This window comes from Lagenorhynchus albirostris, chromosome 2 (genome assembly GCF_949774975.1).
Source record: "Lagenorhynchus albirostris chromosome 2, mLagAlb1.1, whole genome shotgun sequence".
NCBI classification, from domain to species: domain Eukaryota; kingdom Metazoa; phylum Chordata; class Mammalia; order Artiodactyla; family Delphinidae; genus Lagenorhynchus; species Lagenorhynchus albirostris.
Genome location: NC_083096.1, coordinates 58505540 through 58518985, shown reverse-complemented (window position 1 = coordinate 58518985; position 13446 = coordinate 58505540). Strand labels below are relative to the sequence as shown.

Genomic DNA, 13446 nt, shown 5'->3' with positions numbered 1-13446 from the left:
GACTTTATGCTTTTCCCCTAAGATCAGAAACAAGAAAAGATACCCAATCTCATTTTTCTATTCAACATTATACTGGTGGGTCTAGCCAGTGCAATAAGGCAAGAAAAGAAGAAAAGGCATGTAGATTAGAAGAAAGAAGTAAAACTGTCGTTTGCAGACAACATGATCATCCAGGTAGAAAATCCAATGAAATCTACTTTAAAAAATGCTGCTACAACTATTAAGTGTGTTGGGCTTCCCTGATGGCACAATGGTTAAGATTCTGCCTGCCAATGCAGGGGACACAGGTTCGAGCCCTGGTCCGGGAAGATCCCATGCTGCAGAGCAACTAAGCCCATGCACAACTACTGAAGCCCGTGTGCATAGAGCCCGTGCTCCATAACAAGAGAACCCATGACAATGAGAAGCCCACGCACCGCAACAAAGAGGAGCCCCCACTCACCGCAACTAGAGAAAGTCCATGTGCAGAAACGAAGACACAACACAGCCAAAAATAAAAACAAATAAATACAAAATTAAAAAAAAATAAAGTGTGTTTATCATGGTTGATCAACAAAAATTGATTTTATTTCTATATAGTAGACACAAAATATTAAAAATTGAATAAAATTGCTATTTACAATAGCATCATGTTATTAATTACTTACGGATAAATCTGATAGATGTGCAAGACATATATTGAAAATTATGGGATACTGCTGAAATGCTATTTTAAAGGCTTTATAAAATGGCATCTTCTTTTCAGCCTATTTTTTTAATAAATTTATTTATATTTTATTTATTTATTTTTGGCTGCGTTGGGTCTTGGTTGCTGCATGCAGTCTTTCTCTAGTTGTTGTGAGCGGAGGCTACTCTTCGTTGTAGTGCACAGGCTTCTCATTGTGGTGGTGGAGCATGGGCTCTAGGTGCGTTGGCTTCAGTAGGTGTGGCTCACGGGCTCTAGAACGCAGACTCAGTAGTTGTGGCACACGGGCTTAGTTGCTCCACAGCATGTGGGATCTTCCCAGATCAGGGATCAAACCCATGTCCCCTGCATTGGCAGGCAGATTCTTAACCACTGTGCCACCAGGGAAGTCCTTTTTAAGCCTATTTTTAATGTTTTTTATTTACTAAACCATGAGGCCATGGCTGCAACTAGCAATAAGTAACAAATGGGGTTCATAGAAACTCATACTGGAAAGGAATCTCAGAATATATAAGATGTGGAAATGTTTCAGTACTTAACTTTGAAAGGTTTCTTCTTTCAATATTTATGTGAGTGCTCAGTAAGTGTCAAACACTTATACACTGAGTAAATAAAAGATGCATCACCTGAACTTGTGGAGATATTAACTAGTAAAGGGAAACAGAAAATAAACAAATGCAAATAATTTAGGAGTTGTAATTAGCGCTAAGTGAAAATAATAAAGAACACAGAAATGTAAAAAACTGGGGTGCTATTTGGATAGAATAGGGTAGTCATTGAAGTCTAAGTGGACATTCAGGTCAAAACCTGAAGCAGAAAGAGCCAGCCAGATAAAGTAAAGATCATTACAGCCAAATGGAACAGGAGTTGGGAACGCCTTGGGTAGGGCAGTAGGGGATGCCAGGAGAGACTGGCATGTTTTAAACTCCAAAGAAAGCCAACTTGGCTGGAGTGTAGGGTATGTGGAATAAAGGGAAAGACAGCACAATGGTCATGTAAGAGGTAGGCAGGGATCGGATCATGCAGGCTCATGTAGGAACTGGGATTTTATTCAAAGGGCAATGGGAAGCTGTTTTACAGTTTTAGGCAGGCTATAGACATTAGATTTTTCTTTTCTAAAAAATTACTCTAGCTTCTCTGTTGGAGAATCAACTGGAGCCAATATAATAGTCTAAGTTGTCACAGATGGTCCCCTTTTGCTACAAACACAAAAATGCTGTACACTACACAACATGTTTTTATTTAAAAGAAAAAATACATCACAGAACTTAAAAGAAAGCAAAAAGAGATGTAGAAAGCAAATCCAAGGGGTACTCTACCTGAATGTGTGCTGGGGATTTGATTCCTAAACACATATGGAGACAAGATCACCGAAATAAAGTTCAGAGTGTAGAAACTCGTAAATTAATTTACAACTCCTAAATTAATTACCATGGTCCACATGGTAACAGAGGATTAGAGAAAACTCAGCCTACTGCTTTGTAAAAGCAGTAAGGAAGACTGTTATCTCTGAGTTTTATATATATATATGTGCATATATATATATATATATATTTTAAAGGGCATCTACAGATACTTGAGGCCTGTATCATACAGTGGGGGTTAGATCTAAATTTATATTACAAGTTTAAAAAATTACCTTAAATCTGGTTTAAAGCAAATGAAACTTCTAGGGACCAGCAAAACCAATCTGTAGTCTCTCAATCCAAGATATAAAGGGCTCTCACAGAACTTTTTTGAAGATAAACTCCCAATAAAATATACATTATTTGAAGAAACCAGTCACCATGAGGGAGAGCTAACAGAAACAACAAACAGTAGATTCAGAAGCTTGCAAATTGGAAATTATAACTTTATACAGATGTTGTCTTTTACTATAATCTTGCTCGTGCTTTGGTTCTCATCCAGGGTTAATGCAAAACTTTTTAAAATACCTTAATTTTCATCTCTATTATGATTACGACACTTCTTGAAATCTACCCAAAGTGAGCTAAAGAAAGTTTATGTGTAAAATTTAACATGGGGCATACAAGGTGGTTCATTTTTATTAGATGGAACTAGATAGCTGATGCCTGTAAATGGCAAACTGAATTAACTACCAGAATGTACCGAGCCCCATCTACTATTTTGAAGCTAGATTATCTGTATACTTTAACGTATTTAGTCTAGCTTCAAAAACTGGATGAATCTGGCTCCTCCAATCCTTTTGGATAGCATTTTTTTAAATGTTAGGAAAAATGAGTCCACGTTTAAAATGAAGAGTTTGTGCACACCTAAATTTAAGAAATCGCTTTTAAGCTTAAAGGTTACAAAGAGAATTCCAAATACCCTTCACCTTCTAATCACCTGTTTAAGCTTGAAATATTCATTCCAACTCTTTTCTTGGTGTAGTATTTTAGTTTTAGTCTACTTCTTTATTTCAATTTGTTTAAAAATATTGACACACTAAAACCAAAAGCCACACATGTGATTTTTAAATACAAGCCAAAATAACTCGTTTTAAAAATGCAAAACAGTGAAAAGAGAAACACGAAAAATTAAGTGGTCTCATTTAAATCATCCTGATCTATATGTACTTTGACAACGTTTGCATCTTTTAATCTCCAAAATCTTGCTTAAAATGAGAAAATGGAAGCCCAGAGTGGTAACGTGTTCAAGGTAGTACCAGAACATTGAAATCAGGACTCCAGGCGGGAGAAGCCTAGGAAGTGTTTTCCCATCCCCCCAGCGCCGACGTTTTTACATTGTCTTCTCTGAACATAAAAACAGAGGACAGATCATTTTTAAGAGGAGGGATTTAGACATCCCTTAGGAGAAAGGTTACAGATTAGCGAGAATCTTTCACAAAATCGAAGAACCAACTCCCAATCAACAGAAATCTAGGAGTCGCTACAGCCTGGGGGAGACCTGGCTACGCTGTTAAACGTGTCTTGTTCCTTTTCCACTATTATACCCCAGTCCTCTGAAATGATTCTTTATAATTAAAAGCCTAAATCTGAACATTCTTGAGTCAATTTGCGGGATGATTTCAGCGCAGTTTTGGAAGAAGCCACTACAAGCCACGCAGCAAAACCCTCCACCAACAACACGTAGAGTGCTCCGCCCCAGTAAATTGGAGGGCGCCAAGAGGCAGCTCTGTCCTCCCTTTTCCGCCACCGACTCGTAGTCACTTCCTCACTGCCTGTTTATCTCCACATTTATTTCCATTGCTATTTCCCCCTTTACCTCTTGAAGCGATAACCCAACAAGCATAGGAGACAGGGAGAAAGAGCAGCCAGGTCAGGGGAAATGAATGTCTGCGAGGCCACGATTTCTTCACGCAGTTTGTCCGGCACTGACGGAGAGAGCCTCGAAGAGAGCCGGGTCCTGCTGCAGGGGAGAGGGGGCCTTGCGTCCAGAGCTCGATGCGCTGATTGGTTGGTCAGCTGCGGCCGGGGAAGAACCCGGATGTGCCTGGGTAGCTGTGTTGGCAATTGGGGTTCTGAGGTTTGGGAGTTCTGGGCGCGCTGGCAAGTCGAGGCGGATGGCGCGGGGTTGGGCTGGCTTCTCTGAGGAGGAGCTGAGGCGACTAAAGCAGACTAAAGGTAAAGGGACGGGTCTGCACAGATTTAATTCTTAGGTCTGTTAAGGGGAAGGGGCGGGGTTGCAGTTTTTGAGGGGAAGGGGGCGGGGAAAAGGGTTATCTGTGTGAGGGGAAGGAGCTATAAGTGGGAGGAGAGGCTTGAGAGGGCGCCAGAAGTGGATGTGCTTGGAGCCACGGTTGGGGGAGGGAGGCAGGCACAGAGGACTGGGGTCTACTTTTAGAAAAGAGACTTCAGGCATTTATTTCAGGGATTTGACTTTTTCCGGTGAAAGGAAGGGGACTTGGGAGAGGAAGTGACCTGTTAGGGGGATTGCTGCATTGATCAGTGGTTGGAGGGTTGGGGTCTGAGTAAAGGAAGGAGAAGGGGCACACACCATATTAGGTTTGTGATGAATTTATAGAAGCAGGCAATGGTTGGGAAAAAGGATCACAGGGGTCTGAATAAATGCAAAAAATTGGTGCTTTTCATAAGACATCTGGAGTCTTGCTTTCACTTGCCAGGTGATTTTTGCAGTTCTTTCCAACTCTTGAGAGTCAGCAAACCAAAAGGGTCTTTGAGAAGATAGATGTGAAATATCTAGCTACCTATCTACGCCTCTGTCCATCCATCCATCCATATCTACTGACTTTAGTGTAAGCTAAAATTCTGTGCTTCCTTCTCCAGCTTTATAACGTAATCATTGAATGGACTTGTACTATTTTGTTATCTTTCAATGAAGAAATTAAGTTTGCTGATACTTTGTGAGAAACTCTTGGTAATATAAACGGTGCTTTGATTGTGGTTGAAATTTCGTAAAGTTCTGTACAGTGATCCTGGTGGTGCATACCTCTTCTGTAAGCTTACACCATTCTTGGTGCCATAACTTATACATTCTGGGAGAAAATTAAATAAGCTCTGCCATGCCTTTAATTAGAGTATGTGAGAAAACTGGATGTTTTCTCAGGTAAGCTTGTGCATTTTTAGCATGGTTGTGAAAATAATCTAGGGCTGACAAGTGGAAAAGGAAGTAAATTTGTAATGTAAGGCCAGTGTAGATTATGTAGATCGAGGAAATTTTGACTGGTCCAGAGACCTTTTAAAACTAAATCATAAAATTTACACTACAGTTTGTAATTAACTGACATTCCCATGTTCCGATGTATGGAGTACTAGTACCCCTGCTTCTGGTCTGACCAGAAGTTACGGGTATCAGCTTCTGCAATTAGGGATGCTGATATGAACAAGGCCTCATCCCTGCCTTCGAAGAGCTTATAGTCTAATGAGGAGACAAACTATAATATAATGTGATAGAAGATGTTGTACAAGAGCTTGCTACAGAATTAGCAGGAACTTTACTGTGCTGGTGGTTGGGTGGAGCTTGGCAAAATTTCACAGAAATTATGTGTTAGCAGAGGTGAGTTTGCCAGGGGAAAGAAGACTTAACGTAGAAGGCTAAATTAAACATTGGGTTCATTATGTGGAAGTAACGTTTCGTACGTTAAGGATCTTAACTTAAAGACCTATCATTTCAGTGAGAGGTTAGAGCATAAAGGTCAACTCACTAGTCTTTGATCACCTTAAGAAAACATCTCAGCATCTTTGTATACTCATAGCCAAACGCTGATTGGTATATAGAAGATCTCCCAGCTCTGCCTCTAAATCTTTTTGTCTTGAAGTTCTTATTTATAAGACTAGAACAGCTGAATCTTTAATTTTTAAGGCTCCTTCCAGCTGTTCTCCAGCCTTAAAAATATATTTAGGGCTTCCCTGGTGGCGCAGTGGTTGAGAGTCCGCCTGCCGATGCAGGGGACGCGGGTTCGTGCCCAGGTCCGGGAAGACACATGCCGCGGAATGGCTGGGCCCGTGAGCCATGGCCGCTGAGCCTGCGCGTCCGGAGCCTGTGCTCCGCAACGGCAGAGGCCACAACAGAGAGGCCCGTGTGCCGCAAAAAAAAAAAAAAAAATATATATATATATATATATGTATATATATATATTTAAATAACCTATGAAGATGGGGTTGGTTGCCAGCAAAAATAAAGACAAGACTACTCTAGAGAAACCCATATGGGCATTTGGGAAAGTCAAAAAGTTCTTAATAATCTTGTTTATATTGTTTATAATATTAAAAAGCTGGAAACAACCCAAGTGTTCATTAACAAGGGAGTGGATAAATAAATTGTGGTATAATCATCCACTGGGCTACTATACAGCTAGTGGGAATATATGAACTATAGTCACATGTATTAACATGTATAAATTTCATAAACTTAATATATGAAAGGAACAAATTGCAGAAGAATATATACAGTCTGATACCATGTATAGAAGTTCAAAATCATACAAAGCAGGTATATTCTTTTAGGAATATAGGAGATATATAAAGAAAATCAAAGGAATGAAACACAAAATTCAGGGTGGTGGGAAGAAGGCAAGGGAATATGAACAAGAAGAGGCAAATACACTTTCAGAAGTACTGAAAATTATGAAATCAGGTTAAGCCAATTTAAGCTGCAGTAACACATATCCCTAAAGTATCAGTTGTTTGAAATAATAAAGATCTCTTTTCCACTCTAGTTTCATGTCTTCCATGGGTTGACATGGTCACTACACACCATGATTTGGTATTGTCATAGGAGTTTCACCATGGCAGGAGAAGATTGAGAATTGAGCATTGGGAATGTGTCACTCCTACTTATGTTTCATTTAGCAAAAGTAAGTCATATGACTTGGAGGACAGGAAGTAAAATTATCTTGTGTGTTCCAAAAGAGGGGTAATGTGTCAGTCCTTGAACATCAGTTACGTCTACTGTAGTCATGTTTTATAAAACTGTGCTATGAGTTTTTATACTTCGTACAAGTTGGATGTGTATATGTAACAGAGACATACATCTTATTTAATGTATAGTTTATTTTGTAATGAAAAAAATTGTAAATAAACAGTGCTGTCAATTTCTAATTAAAGAAAATATTCACGAGTTCTTTTTTTTTAAATTTTATTTATTTTTGGCTGCATCGGGTCTTCGTTGCTGTGTGCGGGCTTCCTCTAGTTGTGGCACGCAGGGCCTACTCTTCATCATGGTGCACGGACTTCTCATTGTGGTGGCTTCTCTTGTTGCAGAGCACGGGCTCTAGGCGTGCAGGATTCAGTAGTTGCAGCACATGGGCTCAGTAGTTGTGGCATGAGGCTCTCTAGTTGTGGAGAGCAGGCTCAGTAGTTGTGGCACACTATCTTAGTTGTTCCATGGCATGTGGGATCTTCCTGGGCCAGGGATCGAACCTATGTCCCCTGCATTGGCAGGCAGATTCTTAACCACTGTGTCCCAAGGGAAATCCTGAGTTCTTTCTTCTAGATACTAGTTCTTTGCCAGTTCAATTATGAATATCTTCTCACAGTATGTAATTTATCTTTTAACTTTTATCTTTTAATGAAGAAAGTATTTAATTTTAATATGGACAAATTTGTTAGTTCTTCTTTTATAGCCAACGTTTTCTGTATTTTAAGAAATTAGCACCCTACTATAAGTTCTAAAAGATATTAATCCCTATTTTCAATTAAAAGTTTTTAAAAATCGTTTTTATTATAAGCTGTAGCAGATTCAAAACATTGCATAAAGAAATGTGTTTCTGATGTGTTTTAAAGTGTTGATTTGACATTTAAGTCCTTAATCCATTTGGTGAGTGTTTTGTTTGTTTTTATATGGTATGAAGGATAGAGCTGATTTCATCTTTTCCATATAGATAACCAGTTTTCTCCCGGGTTCATTTATTGAAGAGATCCCACCTTTTGTTGTTGATCTGCTGTGCTACCTCTGTTGTATACCAGTGCTTCAAACATGTATGAGCTTGTTTCTCTGTTCTTTATTCTCATCCATTGGTCGCTTATCTATTCCTGCACTGATACCACAGTGTTTTAAAGTTTTGCAATATTCCTGATAGCTAGTAGTCTAGTCCCCTTGTTCTTTTTCTTTGCAAGTTTCCTTGCTATTCTTGAACTTTTACCCCTTCATATAAAAATTTTGTGATTTTACCAAATTTCATGGAAAACCCAGTTGAAATTTTTATTGGAATTGCATTGAGTCTTTAGATCAATTTGGGGAGGTTTCACATTTTCACATTGTGAACACTACCACTAACACAGTATGTGTCTTCATTTATTTAGGTCTTCTTTAATATCTTCTAATAAAATTTTAGAATTTTTCCTGTAGAGGTTTTGAACACCCTCTTGCTAGATTTGTTCCTAGATACTTGATAATTTCTAGTATTGAAATATCTTCTCTTTAATTATATTTTCCAATTGCTGCTGACATATGAAGAATACAAACAAGCCAAAAGAAAAATCAACAAAAGATATGAATATATATTTCTTAGTAAAGGAAATATGAAGAGATGCTTATCACCGTCAACAATCAGAATTACAAATCAGGACCACAGTGAGATACTACTTCATACCCATTTGATTGACAAAAATCAAAGTTTGATACTATTATATATTGAAGAGAAAGTGCATCCACAGGATCTTATACGTTGCCAGAGGGAATGCACTTTGGAAAGCAACTTGACGTTTCTCCTAAAGTTATACTTTATGACACAACAGTTCTTAGATGGTATCTAAGGTAAATTCTTGTACCTATACAAGAGGAGACATTAAAATTAAATTAGCATTAAAATTGAATGGCTAAAGCAACATGAACAATATGGATGAATATTGGCAATATCATATTAAGTTAAAGATTACATCCACCATGACACCCTTTATATAAAGTTAAAGCAAAATAAAATTTTAAATATTTGTAGATGCAGTATGACATAAAAAGCAAAGGAAGGGAATGATCAACACATGATTCAAATGATGGTTGTCTTGGTAGGAGAAAGTAGAGCTTAAACTCAGCCTCTTGGATTGATTTAACCCAGAAATGTGTTTGTCTTTCTATTTTTCCTTTTTAGGGTTATCTAATCTTTAAATTTCTTTTTAAATTAATAGTGTGAAAATACTCCTAGTTCACTTCTCTTCCCAGTATATTCCTATTGCCGTTGTTTTTGGATCAGACCAAGTGCTAGTTCAGCATTGAATTGTGAGCAGAAGTGTTATGTCACTCCTGGGTCAGAGCAATTAATTGCTGAACCAGGACCTTCCTGAGCTCTCTTCTCACCTGCCATGGGGGCTAGCAACACTAAATGGCTGTGCAGTCGGCCTGGTGCCCTAAGAGACTGATTAGCAGAAAGATGCTGCTGGCCTTCAGTTGGCACGTGGCATTAATGAGAAATAAACCTTTGTTGTTTAAAACCACAAAGATTCCAGGGTTCTTTGCCTCTACAGCATAACCTAGATTTTCTTGATTGATGCAATTCCCTATATTTTACATAAAAATCTGAATTTTTCTGGTGAAAAATCAAAATGTCTGATAACACTGACCTAAATTTTTTAGTGACAGCTGCCATTTTTAATGGCTAGAGGTGGCTGTGGATCGCCCCCTTTAAACTGTGCTTGTGCTCCCAGTTTACCACAGTCTTCTGGATACTTGCAGCCCCCAATATAAGTATGTAAAACAGTATGTTCCCTTTTTTTCCAGTTCTTCCTAAAAAACCTAATTTTTTTAAGAGCAGTTTTAGGTTCATGGCAAAATTATGAGGAAGATACAGAGGTTTCCCATTTACTCCCTGCCCCCACATGTACATAGCCACCCCCATTATCAACATCTTCCACCAGAGTGGCACATTCATTATAACCTACATTGACCCATCATTATCACGCAAGTCTATAGTTTACGTTAGGGTTCACTCTTGGTGTTGTACATGCTATGGGTTTGGACAAATGCATAATGTCATGTATCTGTCACAGTATACGGAGTATTTTCACTGCCCTAAACATCCTCTTTTCTCTGCCTATTCATCCCTTCTCTCCTCAGTCCTTAGCAGTCACTGATCTTTTTACTGTTTCCATAGTTTTGCCTTTTCCAGAACGTCATATAGTTGGAATCATACAGTATATAGCCTCTTCAGATTGTTTTCTCTCACTTAGTAGTATGCAGTTAAGGTTCCTCCATGCTCTATGTGGCTTGACAGCTTATTTCTTTTATTTTTAACATTGAATAATATTCCATTGTCTGTGTGTACCACAGTTTATCCATTCACCTACTGAAGGACATCTTGGTTGCTTCCAGGTTTTGGCAATTATGAGTAAAGTTTCTGTAAACATCCATGTTCAGGTTTTCATGTGGACATGAGTTTTTATTGCCTTTAAAATACCAATGAGGGGCTTCCCTGGTGGCGCAGTGGTTGAGAGTCCGCCTGCCGATGCAGGGGACACGGGTTCGTGCCCCGGTCCGGGAAGATCCCACGTGTCGCGGAGCGGCTGGGCCCGTGAGCCGTGGCTGCTGAGCCTGCGCGTCTGGAGCCTGTGCTCCACAACGGGAGAGGCCACAACAGTGAGAGGCCCGCATACCGCCAAAAAAAAAATAATAAAATAATAAAATAAAATAAAATACCGGTGAGCACGATTGCTATATCCTATGGTAAGAGTATGTTTAGTTTTTTGTGTTTTTTTGGTTTTGTTTTTTTTTTTTGCAGTATGCGGGCCTCTCACTGTTGCGGCCTCTCCCGTTGCGGAGCACAGGCTCCGGACATGCAGGCTTAGCGGCCATGGCTCACGGGTCTAGCCCCTCCGCGGCATGTGGGATCTTTCCGGACCGGGGCACGAACCCGTGTCCCCTGTATCGGTAGGCGGACTCTCAACCACTGCGCCACCAGGGAAGCCCAAGTATGTTTAGTTTTGTGAGAAACTACCAAACTGTCTTCCAAAGTGACTACCATTTTGCATTCACACCAACAACGAAAGAGTTCTGGTTGCTCCACAACCTCACCAGCATTTGGTGTTGTCAGTGTTATAGATTTTTGGCCATTCTAATAGTTGTGTAGTGGTATCTTGTTTTAATTTTCATTTCCCTGATGGCATGTGATTTGGAATCTTTTCATATGCATATTTGCTGTATGTATATCTTCTTTGGTGACAAGGTGTCTGTTAAAGGTCTTTGGCCCATTTTTTAATCAGGTTGTTTTCTTGCTATTGAGTTTTTAGAGTTTTTTTGTATATTTTAGATAACAGTCCTTTTTTATCAGATGTGTCTGTTGCAAATGTTTTCTCCCAGTTTGTGACTTGTCTTCTCATTCCTTTGACATTGTCTTCCACAGAGCAGAAGTTTTTAATTTTAATGACATTCAGTTTATCAGTTATCTCTTTTATGAATAGTGCCTTTTGGTGTTATATCTAAAAAGTCATTGCTGTGCCTGAGATCATCTAGATTTTCTCCTGTGTTGTCTTCTAGGACTTTTATAGTTTGGAGTTTTGCATTAGGTCTATAATCCATTTTGAGTGAAAGGCATAAGGTCTGTGTCTAGATTTATTTATTTTTTGCTTGAGGATGTCCAGTTGTTCCAGCCCAGTTGTTGAAAAGAATATTTTTATTCCATTGTATTGCCTTTGCACCCTTGCCAAAGATCAGTTGACTGTATTAATATGGGCTCTGGGCTCTCTGTTCTATTCCATTGATCTCTATTCTATTCTTCTGCTGATACCCACTGTAGCTTTATAGTAAGCATTAAAGTCAAGTAGTGCCAGTCCAGCTTTGTTCTTCAATATTATGTTGGTTATTTTGGGTCTTTTGCCTCTCTATATAAACTTGAGAATCATTTTGTCAATATCCATAAAATAACTTGCTGGGATTTTGATTGGTATTGTGGTGAATCTATAGATCAAGTTAGGATGAACTGACATTGACATCTTGACAATGCTAAGTCTTCTTACCAATGAATATGGGATATCTCTCCATTTATTTAGTTCCCTGATTTCATTCGAGTTTTGTAGTTTTCCTCACAGATCTTCTACATATTTTGTTAGATCTATACCTAAGTAATTCTTTTTTTTTTGAGTGCTAATGTAAACGTTACTGTGTTTTTTATATCAAATTCCACTTGTTCATTGCTGCTAGGAAAGTAATTGATTTTTGTATATTAATCTTGTATTCTGTAACCTTGCTATAATGACTTATTAGTTCCAAGAGGTTTTTTGTCATATGTTTAATCCTTAAGTGACCTGATTTGTTGTTTGGGAGTTTAAAAGTTAGCATTTTTAATCTCATAGGTAGGTTCTGTGAAAATGCAAAATAAAATGGAAGCTACATTACTGACTTTCAGAGGGATATTAATAATTCAGCTAACAAGTGTAACTGAAAGGTAAGCAGGCTCAGTGACATTTTCTGATGGTGTGAATAAAGATCAGTAGCCAAGAATAAGTTTCTGTTGCAAGATGTAGGACTCTACTTTGTGTTTCTGTCTAAAGTCAACAATAACATTTTACTTTTGATTGTATGTCTTTGAAAATATTTTCTTTAATTCTTACACCAACTCCATGAGATAAGTAGAGCAAGTAAATTTTCAACCAGTTTGACAGGTGAAGAAACTGAGGTATGGAATAATTAATTGACTTGCCTAAGGTTACTGAGGTGTGGAGAAAAGCAACACCAGAACTTTGACTCCAAAGCTTTTAACTCTCCTTTGGGAAATTTAAATATTAAGCTTATGTTGTTTCAAAGGTCAATATGCAGGATTTAAAAAACACACTTAGTTCATTTATTAGAACTTATCATAGTTTCATTTCTCAGGCATTTTGTAAAGAATATCTCTTACAGATCTTATGTAGTATAGTATGAATGTGAGTCAAGATTCTCCAGTTGTCTGACCTACAAGGTTAACACTGATATGGACAATCCAGAAAGTACAATAGAAGTGTTATCATTTAGTTTGTAATGCTTTTAAGAAAAATTTCTCCCGATTGTTTTATCTTCCTCTATTGCTTTGCTCAGGCTGCTATTAAAATTAACTTGCATACATTGATTAAAGGCTAACTACACTCTGGGGAACACAGCCCTGGACTGTTTGGAAGATGAAAGAAAACAATTTAGGGTTAACTAGCATTCCTAAAATTAAGAGACTTCATTCAGCTCTACTTTGTGTATCATGTCTACCTATGTATCAAATTACCCTAAGATCTGTTAAAATTTAAGAAAGGTGAAGCCTATCTGAAAACAACCACCGTTTTATTTCAGAAGAACAGACAGAACCATAAATCAAATTAAGACATATCAGAGAATTCATTTGTCTACCTACTTTGGTCATATTAGATTCTTTTGGCAGTTAGCAA

At 38.3% G+C, this 13446-nt stretch overlaps 1 protein-coding gene and 1 long non-coding RNA gene across 4 annotated transcripts in view; one reads left to right on the top strand and one right to left on the bottom strand.

Moving 5' to 3' along the window:
* LOC132510894 (uncharacterized) overlaps window positions 1-4259 on the bottom strand; it is a 116834-nt gene extending 112575 nt beyond the window's left edge. The window contains exon 1 of the long non-coding RNA XR_009537457.1: window positions 3911-4259. This is a non-coding gene — a long non-coding RNA (uncharacterized LOC132510894). The remainder of the gene's footprint in view (window positions 1-3910) is intronic.
* The window catches only part of GORAB (golgin, RAB6 interacting), a 53327-nt gene continuing 44007 nt past the window's right edge, over window positions 4127-13446 (top strand). For all 3 annotated transcript variants that reach the window (XM_060133377.1, XM_060133359.1, XM_060133368.1), the window contains exon 1: window positions 4127-4269. In XM_060133377.1, the coding sequence (XP_059989360.1) occupies window positions 4209-4269 (61 nt within the window). In that variant the 5' untranslated portion in view covers window positions 4127-4208. The remainder of the gene's footprint in view (window positions 4270-13446) is intronic.